Source organism: Triturus cristatus, chromosome 3_2, assembly GCF_964204655.1.
Source record: "Triturus cristatus chromosome 3_2, aTriCri1.1, whole genome shotgun sequence".
Classification (NCBI taxonomy): domain Eukaryota; kingdom Metazoa; phylum Chordata; class Amphibia; order Caudata; family Salamandridae; genus Triturus; species Triturus cristatus.
In genome coordinates this window covers 112,038,160-112,056,519 of record NC_140584.1, presented here as the reverse complement: position 1 = coordinate 112,056,519, position 18,360 = coordinate 112,038,160, and the positions used below count along the sequence as shown (strand labels likewise).

The following is an 18,360-nucleotide window of genomic DNA, read 5'->3' as shown; positions in this document are numbered from 1 at the left end:
CTTGAAATTTGGCAGAGAGGTAGTCCTCAAGTCAAGGAAGTGCCTTTTGTAGGTTTGGTGTAAATCTGTTCAGTAGATTCTGAGAAAATAGCCTTTAAAGCAATATATATATCTGAGCCAGCTTACGGGGCGCTTACGGTGCGCTTACCGTACGCGTACGGTGACGTGCGCGAGCGCGATTCTGATTGGCCCTTAGATCTTAGTAAACATTCTAATCGGTCGAAACCAGGAAGCGGCGGCCGCCATTTTCTCTCTCGCACTCTGACAGGGGGTGGAAAAACAAAGCCCCAAAACATGTAAAGGGGCTGTTTAGACAGCTCCCAAGCACCTAGCCATGTCCATGGAGTCCCCAACGACCCCCCAAGGGAAAAAAGGCAATTTTAATTTTTTCGAAAATTTCGCCGATTACGCTTACCGTACGCGTACGGTAAAAAATTTTAAAAAAAAAAATAAAATAAAATATCCACACTCTCCCCACCCCGTGTGCAAAAGGTGCCCGAAGGGAACCTTTTGTGCATGGCTTATTAGAGATAAAAATAACACATTTTAAATATCACAGCGATGCTCATCATATTTCCACCATGTGCGCACGGTGCGCGAAGCGCAGCGTGCGTTCATGGCCCATGTAGCGTAACGTGGGCACGCGGTGCGCGAAGCGCACCGCGTGCTCACTGTGCGCGCACGGTGCGCGAAGCGCACCGTGCGCGCACGGAACGAACTGCGTTAAGTGGGCGCACACGCCACAAATGGCGTAAAGTAACTTAGCATTTAAAAAAACGTACAAATTCACTGAACAAACCATAGGTTTCACACATGTTATAGTTAGCTGGACATTTTACTGATAAAAAAACCAATGAAATTCCCCCGTTATAGTTACTGTAGGCAACTATAACTCACGCGACCGTAATCCTCTGCTGATGACATATGTGTCTTTATGAAAAAAAAATATTTGTAATATATGTATAGCTAAAATTTAATGGAAGAAGACATGGGCAAATAAGTGTCTAAATACAGTATTAGCATCAGCAGAGGATTGCGGTCGCGTGAGTTATAGTTGCCTACAGTAACTATAACGGGGGAATTTCATTGGTTTTTTATCAGTAAAATGTCCAGCTAACTATAACATGTGTGAAACCTATGGTTTTTTCAGTGAATATATATATATACACACAGAAAAAACCACAGGTTTCAGGCACGTTATAGTTAGGAATTAGCATTTAAAAAACCTCAGAAATTCACTGAAAAAACCATAGGTTTCAGGGGTGTTATAGTTAGCTGGACTTTTCACTTGTACAAAACCATTGAAATTCCCCCGTTATAGTTAGTTCAGCTAACTATAACTCGCGCGCCCGCAATGCACTGCTGATGACGTCACATATTACATCACTCATGACATGGTCAGTGACATCACTGATGACGTCACTGACGACATCACTGATGACATCATCCAGTGAATGTGTGTTTTTCTGAAAATTAAATATGTTTTATATATGTATATCTCAAGGTCGATGGAAGAATAAATGGGTATATAAGTGTCTAACTGGATGATTTGTTTTTGAAAAATTGATTGTGTAACTGACTGATTAAGTGTATCATAGTGAATACATGGCTTAGTGAGTAATGTTTAAATATGTAAATATCTGTATCAGTCTCTCACTTTGTGTATAAGTGGCTGCATGGGTTGGTGAGTAGCTACATGAGTGTCTATATAGGTTATTAGTTGGTTTTTTGAGTATCAGTCTGAGTGTCTGCATGGTTCGGTGGGGGGTATTACGTAGTGCATAGGTGCATGAATGAGTGACTCACTCTTTGTATGTGTTGAAGACAGCATGTGTGCAGGACTGTGTGGATGAGTGTGTGTATGGGTGTGTTAGTGAGTGAATGACTGTCTCAATAGTGTCTTTATGAGTAACTACATATGTTTTAAACTAGGATATGTGACTATTGGTGTATATAAGTGAGTATATGTGAGAGTGAGAGATTGAAAGAGTTCCTTATGAATAAGTATGTGTTTCTACAAGTAATTGTTTAAAAGACTAAGTATGTGTACGTTTCCGTAGAAGTAAGTGTGGTGGTGTGTGTATAACTGTATATGCAAGTAAATGTATGTTTGATTCTTTATTAGCATGAGTGACTATGTGTGTGAGTAACTATGGATGAGTGGCATTGTGTAACAGGATGTATAGGTGTATGAGTACATATGATGAGTGAGTACATGTATGAGTGACTGTATAGGACTGTTGGTGAATGAGTGGATGTGTATGTGGATCTTAGAATTACTGTATAGGTTGTTGTAACTGGTATTGGTATGTCCATTGTTTTTAAAATTTTAATTTCTATTTTTGAATGTGTGTATCAAAGGTTATATTAGGGTGAGAGGAGGTCTGCCACTCTATCACAAGGATGATGTCATCAGTGATGTCATCAGTGATGTCATTTGAGATGTCATCAGTGATGTCATGAGTGATGTCACTGACCATGTCATGAGTGATGTAATATGTGACGTCATCAGCAGTGCATTGCGGGCGCGCGAGTTATAGTTAGCTGAACTAACTATAACGGGGGAATTTCAATGGTTTTGTACAAGTGAAAAGTCCAGCTAACTACAACACCCCTGAAACCTATGGTTTTTTCAGTGAATTTGAGGTTTTTTAAATGCTAATTCCTAACTATAACGTGCCTGAAACCTATGGTTTTTTCTGTGAATTTCAAAGGTTTTTTAAATGCTAATTTCTAACTATGCCTACAGAGATAGGACATGTGAAGAAAGAAGAAAAATGCACAGAAAGAAACAAAGGAAGTGCAGAAAGAAGCAACAGAAGTCCTCAAAGACAAAGAAAAGTGCAGGAAGAAAGATAACGTGCAGAAAGAACAAACAGTTACCACCAGTATCCGTCTGAAAAAGTTGAGGGAACAGGATGATTTTGCAACAAGGCTTCTTTCTGCTCTTCTGAGTCTGACTAACCAGTCCCAGAGCCAGTGCTATGTTAAAAGACACTTAGAATACAGTGAAAACACCTACATACACTAGGGAACATTATGCGTTGGGGTCCCCCTGTGACTAGCATGACCTCCTCTGTAAGCCCCAAGTATATAATAGGCAGGGGGATTAAAACTACCTCTTAAAACAGGCCACAGGGCGTTTTTGCACACGTTAACTCAGGTCCTGTCCCCTCCCTTCACCACTGTGTAAACACGCCCTGTGTCCGTTTTTAGTTGGGAGATTAAGTTCATTTGAATCCTGAGGGTCCCTAGGGTCCAACTAGCCCACTAGGTACCTCCAGTAAGTGCCACAGAGCTGCGTTGCAGAGAGGTGTTAAAAGTGGCACGGCCTGGACCACCTCTCTGCAATGCAGCTCAGTGGCGCTTACTGGAAGCACTTGGTGGGCTATTTAGCCCCCAGGGGCCCTCAGTATTGAAGGAAAATGATATCCCCAATTTAAAACGTGCCATAGTGCGTGTTTGCACAAGTCACCTCAGGCCCCGTCCCCTCCATTCACCACTGTGTAAACGCGCCCTGTGGCTGTTCTAAGTTGAGAGATTAAGTCCCCTTCAATCCTAAGGGTCCCTAGGGTCAAACTAGACCTCCAGTAAGCGCCAAAGAGCTGCGTTGCAGAGAGGTGTAAAAAGGGGCTTGGCCTCAGAACACCTGTCTGCAGCGCAGCTCCCTGGCGCATACTGGAGATGCCTGTTGGGCTAGTTGGCCCTCAGGGACCCTCAGTATTGAAGAGGAATTAATTCCCCAACTTACAACTCGCCAGGGGGAGCGTTTGCAGAGTGCTGCAAGGAGGGGGCGTGGCCTCCGGCACGATGCCAGTCTTTTATTTATTTTAATTTTTTTAAGAAGGGGGGCTGTGTGGTTCCCCTTCTTATTCTAATTTATTGGCCCTGATGACCCCATCCCCCAGGGCCTGTCTCCTAATTATATTTTTTTGACCCCAATCCCCAGGGCCGGCCACTGTTTTTTATTATTTTTAAAAAATATATATTTATAGACACACCTAGGACATAAGGGACAAACCGTACGTACCCATCACCTTGACGATTTGCATGATATTCATTAAAAGGCGACTATGCATACAATGAATCCACGTGGAATGTATTTACACCACTAGTGAAGCTCTGACATGTCTGATGCCCTACCGTGCCTAATCCCGGTAGACACCCTTGTCGTTTATTTATACAAACATGGGTAGCTATTGACGGGCACATTTAATACACATGCACACCAAGCCATTCAAAGGGGATTCGACAAAAATTCGACCAAAACTATGCAAGAAATCCCCCTCACGGTTAATAAAACACACATCCACTGCCGGATGTGTAATACTTTTTATTTTACTCTGGAAAGGGGACGAACATCACTTGAGAGTCACAGCGCGCACCTGGCAGAGCCCAATGCTGTGTTACACCCACCATTGCCTGCTGAGTGCCACACACCTCTGTGTTGTATTCCACTAGCTAGTGCGTATGCTATGACACTCTCTAGCCCATGTGCACTGTAACACCACCCCGTGAATATGTCATGCCACACTTGCCTTCGCACGGGTTATATTGCCCCATCTAACGTGCCTTCCTCGAAGCCTATGTTATAACGCACAGTGCTATGCCATATATATTACAATCTGGGATCCATATCTTTGTCACAGTGCATATGCACCGTTACACTCCCCAGCACATATTTTATATTACAACTTTAGAGACTAGTTAGGTTACACAACACTGCCCTGTGCATATTACACTCCAAGGCGCATATCGCATAGCACGCGCTAGTGCCTGTGCTATCTCGCGCTCTCCAATGAATCTGTCATTGCGCACAATGTATTGCATATTATATTTCACGCCCGGTTCATCTTATATCACACTTTTTGGTGCATAGTTTATACCATATACTACATCTAGTTTTCATTTTCAATCGTGCTCTCAGGACTATGTTCTATATAACACTGTGTTCACCTACCCTTTTCACGAGCATTACATTTTGCGATAGGGGGTGGAGGGTCAGGGGGTGTTTCTGCCAAGTGAGCCCGGAGTCACAGTCACAAACGTCCTTTTCTTCCTGAATAAAAGTGAGATTATGCTGCATACTTGTTCATATTTTAAGTAGTTCGCACAGACATACGTTTTAAAAACAATAAAGTTCCTAATACTCGCCTTCTCTGAACAGTTAGCTTGCTGCCCCATCCCCCTCCTCCCTATCCTCTGTTGTGTGAATCCATGGACTAGCCTCCTCCCTCCTGCCATGCATGGTCTGATGTGCTGCCACTGCCCTCAATTTAGTATGATGTACCAGTCCCCTCCTCCTGCCCTCCATTGCCCAATTCTATGCCCCATCATTGACCTCCTGCTTAAACTCTGTGCTTAGCTTGCTACCCCTATTCTCCTTCCCCCTGCCCTCCGATGTCTTTGTGCATGCCCCTGCTCCATTCTTTTTGCCCACCATGTTCCATGGACCTGCCACTCCTATCTACTCTGAGTGTTCTGTTGAGCTGCCACTCCCCGCCCACCTGCCTAGCATTGTCAGATGACAATAACCTGTCCCTGCCTGTCCACATGCCATGCCCCTATCCTCTTCCTCCTGTCCTACATGGTCCATTGTACTGCCACACCCTTCTGCCCTCCCTGGTCTGTTGTGCTGCAACTGCTCCTCCTGCCTGCCCCGTGCGGTCTGTTGTGAGGCCCCTTCCCCTGAACTTTGTCTGTGCACAGGTCCTGACCCTCCCTTCTATTCCATCGTCCTTTGTGCATGCCCCTGCACCCTCCTTCTTACCCATCATAGCCACTGTGCTGCCACTAACCCTCCCACTTGCCATGCATGGTCTTCTGTGCTGCCATGGCCCCTCCCACCTTCCCTGTGTGGTCAGTTAGCTGCCCCTGAACCCCTCCCACCTTCCCTCCATGGTCTGTGTGTATGCCATCACAGTCTCACTGTTGCTCTACATGGTGTGTCTTGCTTCTAGTGCTCATCCTGCCTGACCTCCATGGCTATCTTGCTGATCCTGCCCTGCCCCCTTGCCCCCAGCCCTCTGTTTACATGTGCAGACCCCTACTCCCTCCCTCCTGGCTTGTCTGTTCCATTGTAATGCCCCTGATCCGTCCCTCCTGCCCTTTATGGTCTGTTATGCTGCAGCTTTCTCTCCTGTCTGTCCATTATGGTCAGCTAGCTACCATTGCCTCTTGCCCCTCTGTTCTCTGTTACAATGTGCATGGTCCTGTCCCCTCCCTCTTGCTTTCTATGGATTGTTGTGCTGCACTCCCGTCCCGCATGCCCTGTGGGGTGTATTGTGCTGCTGCAAACCCTGATGCCTGCCCTGCAGGGTCAGTTTGGTGCACCTCTCCATGTCCCTCCTGTCCTCTGTTATCCAAGTCCATTTCCCTACCCCATTTCCTTCCATGATCCAATGTACCATACTTGCGAACATTTTGAACTTGGTAAGAGGGAGATTTTGAAAAAAAACTGGGGTATTGATTTTCCCCTTTGAGTTACATTGAATAAGAGGAGATTGTAGACAGGAGACAAATCAAATAAAGCCCATTTGAGCTTAAAAACATTGGACGTTTCCTGGCTGAATCGGGTCTGTTGGCATTTATGGTTGTACTACCATTGCCTCTTCCTTCTGCCCACAATGGTCTATTACATTGCCACAGCCTCTCTTGCAAGTCCTGTATTGTTGGTTTGTTGCCCCTGCCCCCCTTTCCACTGCCCTCCATAGTCTGTTGTGCTGCCACGGCCCTTCCTGCCTGCTCAGTGTGGTTAAATTGTTGCATTTGCACCCTCCTACCTGCCTTCAATTTTCAGAGTCTGTGCCCCTGGCCTCTGCCTCTCAACAGTATCCTAATGAACAACTAGATTGCCAACATTCTATATTTATTACAAAAGTGTGGAACGCCTAAAGTCATCTTGATATAATCAAAACTGTAATACCTAGAGCATTTCCTTTAGAAATTACATATATGAGAGGGTCTTATTGGCATCAAAATTATGGTTAGTGCTCTAAAAGACTAAAATAAGGACATATTTTTTGAGTTTTCAAATAGCGACAAATCACTTTTAAATTATTTGTTACCTTTATGTTTTTTTTATCCAGTTGACCACTTGATTAAATGTTGCACTTAGGGGAGAGGATGTGGTGTTACTTCCAGAACTGCAGACTTTGCAACTGGGGAACGAGGTTGGAGTTTCTGCTTCAGCTCGACATTCTGTGATTCTGGTCAAATCACTTAGTCTCCCCAGGTCTACAACCAAAATGAATTTGTTCTTGTGTGATGTAACCAATGCTCATGTAAAGCACTCCCATACCTGACAAGTCTGCACTATATAACACTGCAAAAACACAAAATAATAAGTGTTTTGCACCCTTCTGTCATTGGGCTATTTTTGGGCTACATCTGGGTAATTTTGGGCTACATTTGGGCTCTTTTGTCTCCGGTGGCCATCTTGGGAGATTTATTTGTTATGAAGTTTCCTAATTTCCTCATGTACTGCAATCTCCGCAGTAGGAAATGCTTTCAGTTTTTTACTTTGATTCCATCATGAAGGTATTCAGATATGTCACACATTTGCCATAAATTCTGAATGTTAGCACTCTAGTTGCTCATTAGATCACTGTAGTAAAACTACTGTTCACCATGGAAGTCTGCTCCTGGTATTAAAAGTGCATGTTTCAGTCTGCATGTCAGAATTTTATAATGAAATATAAGAGGGTTTGAGAAGTCACTCAAAATGTGCCCTCATTTTCTTTCTTCAGCATTAATCATAATTTCTATGGCAAAATGAACCCCCTCATTGTGTTCCTTTTAAAATTAAATGTTTTAAGTGTTACCAGTTTATTCCAATCAAGATGGTTTCAGGTGTGCCATACTTTTGTCATAATGAAGACAGTAAGCGCTCTAGTTGTTTTTAAGAACACTCTGGGACGTTCTGTCATTGGGCTATACTTGGGCTACATCTGGGTGATATTTGGGCTACATTTGGGCTCTTTTGTCTCCGGTGGCCATCTTGGGAGACTTATTTGTTATGAAGTTTCCTAATTTCCTCATTTACTGCAGTCTCCTCAGTAGGAAATACTTCAGTTTTTTACTTTGATTCCATCAAGAAGGCATTCAGATGTGTCACACATTTGCCATAAATTCAGAATGTTAGCACTCTTTTTGCTCATTAGATCACTGTAGTAAAGCTACTGCTCACCAGGGAAAACTGCTGCTGGTATTTAAAGTGCATGTTTCAGTCTGCATGTCAGAATTTTTTAATGAAATAGAAGAGGATTTGAGAAGTCACTCAAAATGTGCCCTAATTTTTCTTTCTGCAGCACTAATCATACTTTTTATGGGAAAATGAACCCCCTCATTTTGTTCCTTTTTAAATTAAATGTTTTAAGAGTTACCACTTTAATCCAAGCAAGATGGCTTCAGGTGTGCCATACGTTTATCATAAGTAGGACTGTTAGCGCTCTAGTTGTTCTTTGGAACACTCTGGGAAGCTGCAGTAGAACACAAAGGAATCAACTGACAGTCTCTGCCCTTGTTGGATGTACATGTTTTACTGAGAATGTCAGACTACATTCTCACATGACTGAGAAAGATAATGTGAATTTACAGAAAATAAGCTTTCAGTTTAGCTTATAGATCACCTCCCAAACCTCTGTGGGAAAAGCATGAGAAAATATTTTTCTCTCAATCATGATATCCCAGCAGAAGGCTTTTTCACATGGTGAAATCAACTTAGAACATACCACAATTCCTAAAATGAGTATAGTACCATCAACAAATGATTTATAATGTAACTAAAGTCTTAAAACCTTCTATTAACTGCAATGCTTTTTAATGAGGTGCTATCATGTATATTGGTCCCAAGATGGCTGCCAACACTTCTTGGATGAAGTGCTGACAGCCAATCAGATCTCAGGATGAGATGTGTGGTTAGGCTCCGCCCACATATATATAGGATTTTACTTTTGATTTTCTCAGGAACTACTGAACAGATTGACACCAGACCTGCAAAAGGAACAACCCTGACCTGAGGACTACCTCTCTGCCAAATTTCAAGTAATTCTGTTCAGCCGTTCGGGCTGTACCTTGGACTAAAGGTCCCTATGGAAAATTGCATGGGGAAAACGCGTTTTGGGACCCCCCTTTTTTCTCAGCCCCCGCTTGACGAATCCCCCCCGAGACTTTCAGAGTAGGAGCGGAGCGCCCCACCTATTTTGAAAATTTCGCGAGGATTCGTCAACCGGCGCCAAAGTTATTCAAAATAGAATGTTGCGGATTTCCTATGGAAACACGGTCCCAACTATAACTATATACTGGCGACCGCCAGTAGAGATATATATATATATATATATATATATATATATATATATATATATATTCACTTAAAAAACCATAGGTTTCACACATGTTCTAGTTAGCTGGACATTTCACTCGTAAAAAAACCATTGAAATTCCCCCGTTATAGTTAGTTCAGACAACTATAACTCGCGCGCCCGCAATCCACTGCTCATGACGTCAAATATTACATCACTCATGACATGGTCAGTGGCATCACTCATGACATCACTGATGACCTCATCCTTGTGATAGAGTGGCGGTCGCGCGAGTTATAGTTATCTGAACTAGAACGGGGGAATTTCAATGGTTTTTTACGAGTGAAATGTCCAGCTAACTATAACATGTGTGAAACCTATGGTTTTTTAAGTGAATTTGCAAGGTTTTTTAAATGCTAATTCCTAGCTATAACGTGTGTGAAACCTATGGTTTTTTAAGTGAATTTGTAAGGTTTTTTAAATGCTTAGTTATGTATGTATTATTATATTTTTTATATATTTTACAATAAGCTACCTATGTATATAGTTATAGATTGACTGTATCCTGTAATATGGAATGGCTCGTTTAAAATGTTTTTTTTTTTTTTAAGGTTTTTCACCGTGCGCGCATTCTTGAAAAAAAAAAAAAATGTTTTTTTCATCCTTCGGGGTCCTTCAGGGACCCCCTGACAAAGGCTAGGGGGTCAGGAACTCTCTACCTTGCCCCCTTTTCACGTTCTCCACCTTTCTTTTTCACTGTCACACACAAAACACACAAAATGGCGGCCGACACTTCCTGATTTCGACCGATTCGAATGTTGACTGACATGTAACCACCAATCAGAATTACGCTTGCGCATGTTAGGGTGCGCGCACGGTGCGCGCTTATAGATATTTATGTACTTTTAACTGCAATTTTCTCAGGAACTACTGAACAGATTGACACCATATATGCAAAAGGCACATGCCTGACCTGAGGACTACCTCTTTGCTAAATTTCAAGTAATTCTGTTCAGCCGATCGGGCTGTACCTTCGACTAAAGGTCCTATGGGAAAATGCGTTTTGGGACCCCCTTTTTACTCAGTCCCCCGCTTGACGAATCACCCCGAGACTTTCAGGGTAGGAGCTGAGCGCCCCGCCCCATTAGTTTTGAAAATTTTGCGAGGATTCGTCAACCGGCGCCAAAGTTATTCAAAATAGAATATTCAGATTTCCTATGGAAACTCGGTCCCAACTATAACTATCTACTGGCGACCGCCAGTAGAAAATAATATATATATATATATATATATATATATATATATATATATATATATATATATATATATATATATATCCGCAGATTGACAAAGCAAGAAAGCACGTCAATCAGTCTGTTTCTGCTTTCCTCAGAGATTATGGTATGGGTTCTATATACCACAACAACTTGCGTTACAACATGCAAGGCATTTACAGAGGAGACGGTGTACATTTCAATGATGAAGGGAACAGAGTCTTCCTCTTGAACTTTAGACTCTGCATCGGTACTTACTTGTAGGTACCAAATAACACTCAAACTCAATGGCTCTTTTTAGAGCCACCTAATATCTAAACACTTAATCTTTTTGTTATCTTTTTTTTTTTTTTAAATGTTGCCATGCGTGCACGGTGCGCACAACCCGCGAATTTTTGTGACCCCCTGACAAAGGCTAGGGGGTCAGGAACTCCCTACCCTGCCCCCTGTTAACGTTCTCCACCTTTCCTTTTCAGTGTGACAGACAAAATGGCGGCCGACACTTCCTGATTTCGACCAATTCGAATGTTGACTGACATAAAACCACCAATCAGAATTACGCTCGCGCACGGCAACGTGCGCGTACGCGCTTATAGATATTTATATGCTTTTAAATGCTATTTTCTCAGGAACTACTGAACAGATTGACACCAGACCTGCAAAAGGCACTTCCCTGACCTGAGGACTACCTCTCTGCCAAATTTAAGTAATTCTGTTCAGCCGTTCGGGCTGTACCTTCGACTAAAGGTCCTATGGGAAAATGCATGGGGAAAACGCGTTTTGGGACCCCCCTTTTTTCTCAACCCCCGCTTGACGAATCACCCCGAGACTTTCAGGGTAGGAGCTGAGCGGAGCGCCCCATTAGTTTTGAAAATTTCGCGAGGATTCGTCAAACGGCGCCAAAGTTATTCAAAATAGAATATTCAGATTTCCTATGGAAACTCGGTCCCAACTATAACTATCTACTGGCGACCGCCAGTAGATTTTATATATATATAATACAAGGGAAGAGCGAAACCAGGGTGCAGAGGATAAAGCGGGGAAAACAGGTTGGAAAGGGGAAAGGGAAGGAGTTACCGACAAAACAGTTTCTTTGTGCAACAAGAAATCGCAGAGCTAACAAGATCAGAGTCCCAGTAGAGCAGAGATTATTTACCAATAATCAGAATAGAAAAAGGTAGATCAGATATCAAATGTAAACGTAACCCACAGCAGGATAAGTAGGAAAGCTAGTGTCTTAATTAGAGCAGATTGGAATGCTGTCCTACCCTGCATATCTAGTATGTTACAAAGAAGATTGTCAGAAACCTTCAGTTCTTGTTTCTACATCTCACTGTAACACCAAATGCTGGGAGCAGCGAAGTGTGATATACTGCTGGGTTGTATCAAAAATTAAATCTAAAAATGCTTTTTTCCCTGCAAAATCCCAAAAATAAAAGCATATCGCCATACTTCAGCTACCTTTGGCGAGAGACTGTAAAGGTACAAATGTTAAATGTTCCCTTCTACACACTAACAAAATCTAGGCTAGGCGTAGTAAACATTTAACATTGTAATCCTAAGTAAAACAAAATAAATTGTGGAGGGTTTGTTGATACTAGTGAAGGCAAGCACAAGGCGACATTGTACACAACTGCTTTCAGAACAATTTCCAAATTGAACCTCTTTTTGTGTACAATCTTTTTCATAAAACGCCAGCATGACAATGTATCACTACTTTAAATAAGCGCTGCATTAAAAAAATCTAACCAAGCATTTTGAACATTAAGAAACCTAATTTTGTGCAACACAATTACAATATAAATGGAAAAGGACTTCTATTAAAAACTATTTCTGTACCTGAACAGCGATGTACAAGCCAGGAACATTGAAGGATTCAAACATAATTTCAGCAGTGTATTCCCTGTTTTCTGGCGTATTTAAAGGCGGCTCAGTCTATGGTGTTAAAGAAAAAACATTCTTAAATAAAGAGACATACTTTTAATTTCCAGTAAGAATTTTAAGCAAATAAGTCTACATGATTTCAATGCAATGAAATACAGGTTAATGCTCAGATCAAAAATCACTGGAATAGGAACAGTTTATGTATAATTCAGCCCAACATGGGAGGCATATAAGAACAATAGAATGATTAGCGACCATCTCTACCGCAATAAACAACAATAGGGAAATTGCAAATTTTTACTTGCTTTCATGGAAAATTGCTGAGGAAATATGGTGAAGGGCAGAAATAATATTACAGAGTAAAAAATGGTAATGAAGAGGAATGGCAGCAAAGCTCATCAGATCAATAGGCCTTCTGAAACAAACCCAGTTATGTAAAAGTTTATCCTGACAGAACAAAGGAAAAGGAATTTAAAGACAGTTAAACTGCTAGACTCTGTGCCTCTGAAGAAAAACTCTTTCAAACGGTTTCCATGGCCATGGTAAGAGACATTAAGAAAATCAGTTGGATGCAAAGGTGCCAACGATATCATTTTATACCACTGTGCGAACTTTATTTTATTAAGAGGGAAGGAGGACCTACCAAGAGAAAATAATGATCTTCTGGCTCTGCTCTTAAATATTTAAAGATAACTTGTTCCATAAATCTTTCCATCAAGTCCCAATCTTCAACAATACCATGACGGATAGGCCACTGAAAAAAATAAAATTAGCATTTGAAACGTTTGCCAAAACAAATAGGTTTATAAGTTAGCGATGAAGTGAAAATTGCATAAATGCATTCGCTAAAAATAAACCAATAAAGGGGGCAAGAGCAAACCATAAAATTAAAACTATGCAACAATGTACATACTCAGATTTTTTTCATGTACTCTTGTTTCTTTATTGGTCAGGTTTCAAGTTTTTTTAAATGAAAAACTTCTCCCATGCAACCAAACAGATGGCTTGCTCTGTAATGAGTAATTTATTGAAAAATGATAAGTGTGCATATTCAAGATCAGAGCATACCTGTAAACTAGAGGTTCCCCTTTGATCTACCCAAAAAACGAAATAACGAGCTTCCAACCATACTGCAGAGAATAAAATGACCCTTATTTAAGAGACCTGTGCTATCACTTGAATGTTGTCAGTTACTAAATGTTACAGAGAACTAAGAATCCCACTACCACCTTCTCTGTAACATGGTTGGAAACCTTGCAGACCACCTTTTACTAGTCTACGAGAGGGTTCAACATTACAAAGCCAAATAAATCATAAATCATACCAATACAATAACCTAGGAAATTGGGTGCTGTGATATCTTCTTTACTACACAATTGTCAGAAAAAAAGCGTACATAGAGAAAGTGTCTCCTCCTTTTGAAGCTTTAATGCTTTAATATTTAAAATATTTCATATCATGTTTTAAAGTCACATATAGTTTCAATATGGTCTGCAGAAATGTATGGTTTAGTTTAAAAACTAATAACCCTTCATAATATATAAATATATATTTTATGAAGAGTTATTTGTTTCTAAACTAAAACCTAAAATTCTCGCACATCCAAACATGTATTGATTATATATGCGCGTATTTCACTGAATAAAACAGTTAAATGTTAGTATTTGATCGTCAAGAAACAAAATAAAAAGCTCTGGCATTCACAAGTTATGGAGCACACTACACACTATTAGTCATTTCTCACCATCTTTTGCTCTTGGTAGGGAGCCATTTTTAACATGACATTGGCTTAGGGGTCTACGGAGCATGGCAAGGAGTGTCAAATAGCACCACAGTAACTAGTCAATGAAACTTTTATTGCACTCATTTTTCTTTGCCCTCCACTGACAGATCTGCTAAAAAAATAAGCATGAACAACAGAAACTTAATTTGCAAAACGTCTGTCAAATTTTGTGCATATTCAAATGGTGCCAAATTTGGTTAGCACATTAACATTGCTTTACCCACTCTTTAAATCTACTCATCATTTGTGGGTCTGCATCAACTGAGAAAGCCAGGACTAGGCTAAACATGCCAGGTATCTTCCAAATTTCGTCCAGATCTACAAAGCAATGCAATAGCTATTAGTAAATCAAAAATAGTTAGACACATTAACTTTGGTCTCCTCTACTGAATGTGCATGAAACCTGAAATACCTGCGTTGGGTGTCACTTTGCAAGTGCCTGCACATAAGACGCAGATTCAAACAGTCCTTGAAGGTCTTAGCAAACAAATGTTTTACTTTCCCATTCCCTTATTTGCTGCTTTCTAGGTCGAGCCAGGTCAGCGCTTGAGCTGCTCTGCAAGGCATGCTGTATTAGAGTATGTACTTGAAGCTGCACCCACATTTTTCATTGACTTGTGTCTTTGTCCTTTGTAAATGCTGGCTTCTGATTCGTTAATAGGCTTCTTAGTCCCTCCTTGGTAACGCCTCGCCTTCATTTGTAACAACCTGTGAGGACTTGCACTTTTACTTCGGTTGTTACACAGCATCTCTTATTTATTCTGTAACCACTATTTTCTTTAATGAGTTTCTCCTACTGCAGGCATGACATGCTTTCCTGCAAAATTCAGTCATTCAGCGCACCATGTGCGCTTTCACAAAAAAAAAAAAGTTTGTCAACTTGACAAACACATGCTTTTTTGTTAAAAGTGCCCCTTACCGCACTTTCACTCGTCTGAGGTTGCGACGTGTCCTCACCGCTCCTTCTCTATAGGCAGCTTCCCCTACTCTTCCTACCTGGACCGCTGCTCTAGCAGGATAACTTGCAGGTGCAGAGTGGTCCCTGTCCTAGCTATGGACTCATGTTCCCAGCTTCCCCCACCCCCACACACACCCTCAAAGGTGCTCACGAGGGTAGGGTGGGTAAATAGTGATGTAAAAAGGATGATGACCGAGTTGCAGAAAAATAAATATCGCAAAGCATGCTAACCATTATTTTAAAACTTGTAATGCTAGTTACAAAAAAAACCCTGACTTGTAAACAATCTTAAGTATTTCACGAAGTGTCTTACCTTTACATTTTATTAGTTGTGTTTGTCATTGTAGCTGCCATTACTGCATAAGAGGAACTGGGGTTGAGGGTGCGGGGCAGTTCACTGACTGACGTCCCCACGTTATATCCTGGCTGATAGATGGCTGTCGCATTCACATTTTCTACCACACGTACCTCACCCACAGTCCTTACTGGACTGTAGTCTATTGCACTTACTGGAAGCGGTCTCATCTCCTGGTCCCACAGCTGGGCTCATGGTCATGTTCCATTGAGAGCTGTTCCTTTCATCTTTCTTTCCGGGCAGTTGTCTCATCTACTCACTGTGCACTTTCTGTCACTGACTTCTTTCCGTATTTCTCTTTTCTTTCTCATGCTGTCCCCGGCAGCCAGCTCTTTGCTATGCCGTCACTTCCTGGTAGCTGTCTTTTCCTAAGCTCTCAGCAAGAGCTGCCCTTTAACTGTCAATGACCGTTGCCCTCACTGACAATGTTTTTTCATATGCCTACACTATCGGCTGTCTCTTTCTCGTGTCCTCACAGAGACCTGTCCCTTCAGTCATGTCCACATGGACAGCTTTTTCTTTTCTGTATCTAGCAGGAAGCCCATCGCCCTCCACACCCACCCCCACTTCCCTGTGTACTCAGTTGGAGCACTCTTTTTCAGTACTCTAGTACACCAACAGCTTTTTGTGTCCTCACTGATTCCTTCTTTAATTTTGACCGCCACACACTGACGACTCTCTCATTGCTGTATCCTCCCTAAGTTCTTTCATGTTGATTCGGTATCAGTTGACTCATTCCCAAATGATGAGTGTCTTTTCTCCTTACCCTCATCACACACAGTTCTCTTCCCTTCTTTTCCCTTCCTTTAACAGCAGCCGCTGACCTTTTAGACACGGCTCGTCTAAAGAAAGGGGCGTGGTGTCTATTAACGTGAAATAATATAATGGTGCGCTTGTAAACATGTCTTTGCAATGCCAATAGCTCTTGCATTTAGAAACTTTGACCCATTGGTATTGTAAATGACAATGCCTTTTATTATGGCAGGTTTTTTTAAACACGAATAAAAGGCATTGTCATTTAAAATGCAAATAGCTCAAAACCTTGCAATTGCCAGACCTATTGCATTGGAAATGCTTGTTAACGGATTGTCACAAAACTTAAGATACTTACAGAAAAATAATCCTTCAAAACATTCTGGCAAATTTTGTGCAGAATTATCACAAAGTGCCAAACTTACTAACAATTAATACATTTGTGGTCCGTCATTTATAACTAGCCACCCCTCAGTGGATTTGAACAAATTTAAAAATGCGAAGACCAGGCTAAACGTGATCATTCTTTGGCAAAAGATGTGCAGATCCATTTAATAGTGCCAAAGTTATTAGTAAATCAAAAATGGTTTGACTCTCCACACACCCCCAACGGGTCTACAGGAAACCTGAAAAACAAGAACTGGTTGCAACTTATTAACCAACTCCCACATTTGATGCAGTTTTAAAATATTGCCAAAGTTATAAGCAGATGAAATTTGCGCCAGTATGGAACGGCACAAATCATGACCGTCCCATAGAAAAGTAATCCGTCCAGGGTTCTGTCAACTTTTGTGCAGATTCACTATGTAGCAATGAAGGTATATGCAGATGAACGCGTTATTGAACGTCCTCTGTTCCAGACGCCGCAACGCGCCAGCTAGGATAACTAATCCTCCTGAGACGACCTACTAAGAACCTGGTTCCTCTTAACACTAGGCCACCTTTAATACTTCCTGATCACTCAACTGCCAGTGGACCATCCGAGACAGTCTTCCAAAGTGCTGCAACCAGCTCATACTCACTTTCCTCCCCGAGATTCTCGTGGCTTTCCCACAACTACTTTCACCATCGCTACACTCTTCAAACCAGGGGTCTCACCTTTTTCGCATAAAGGCTTGCTCTCGACCTCTCGCCAGCAAACACAGCCCAACTTAGCTCACTAGGACCTCTCTCCAGTTCTGCCCCGCCTGCAGTTCACCACAGCATACTTCACCTGACATACAGATCCACCCGGGTCTATGTGCGAATCTCAGCACTTTTTATATATGCATTACATTTATTTGGAATTGCTTCAACTATTTGGGATGCCGTGGTATCCTCTGAAAACAAAGAAATAGACACTGAAAACTGAGAAAGAAAGGCTACTTAATAATATGAACCTTTTGTAGTACCGACATGAAATGAACCATAAGTCACCCAATACATTAGCACCTTCTTCCATATCTGTCCGATATCTCCTTTCCTCCAACACCCTCTGGGCCTCCCTCCTTGACCGGATCCGGGGAGCCAGCGTCGACGACGTCGTACGCGGCGTCGGAGGAGCCAAAGGTACCGGAGTCGGCGGCGCCATAGGTGGAGTCGGCGGCGCCGGACGCGGCGCCGATTGAGTCGGCCTCGGCGTCGAGGAAGGCTCCAAAGTCCGCTGGTCCTTCCGAGGTCGAATCGGATCCCCAGACGGCACCGGAAACTGCCAAGATGGCGCCATCGGCATAAAGGGCATAAAGGGGGACAGTGAGAAATCCACAGGCAGATACTGTATCCACCAGAAAAAGCGTTACCGAAGGTAAGTAACTTGTTCTTCTGATGGATACATCTGCCAGTGGATTCCTCACCTTGTGAAGATCCCCTGCGCCAGCATTCCACGGAATATCAGGAATATCCCCTGCACGTGGGCGACTTCATAATGCATCGGCTCCGCTCGCGACTCCGTTCGATGTCACCGAAGCCATAAGAAGCCCACGTCGGCGTGATGACGTCAGTTCCACCCATTTTTTCCCCGTGCCTTCGAGGCGAACAGGTGGACTAACGACAGACTCAAAGTATACAATAAA

General features: G+C 42.1%; 1 protein-coding gene across 1 annotated transcript in view; it reads right to left on the bottom strand.

Moving 5' to 3' along the window:
• ACTR3 (actin related protein 3) overlaps window positions 1-18,360 on the bottom strand; it is a 294,857-nt gene that overhangs the window by 136,809 nt on the left and 139,688 nt on the right. Inside the window, exons 4-5 of the mRNA XM_085647336.1 lie at window positions 13,104-13,214; window positions 12,416-12,511 (exon numbers count right to left, since the gene is read on the bottom strand). Of these exons, the coding sequence (XP_085503462.1) occupies window positions 12,416-12,511; window positions 13,104-13,214 (207 nt within the window). The remainder of the gene's footprint in view (window positions 1-12,415; window positions 12,512-13,103; window positions 13,215-18,360) is intronic.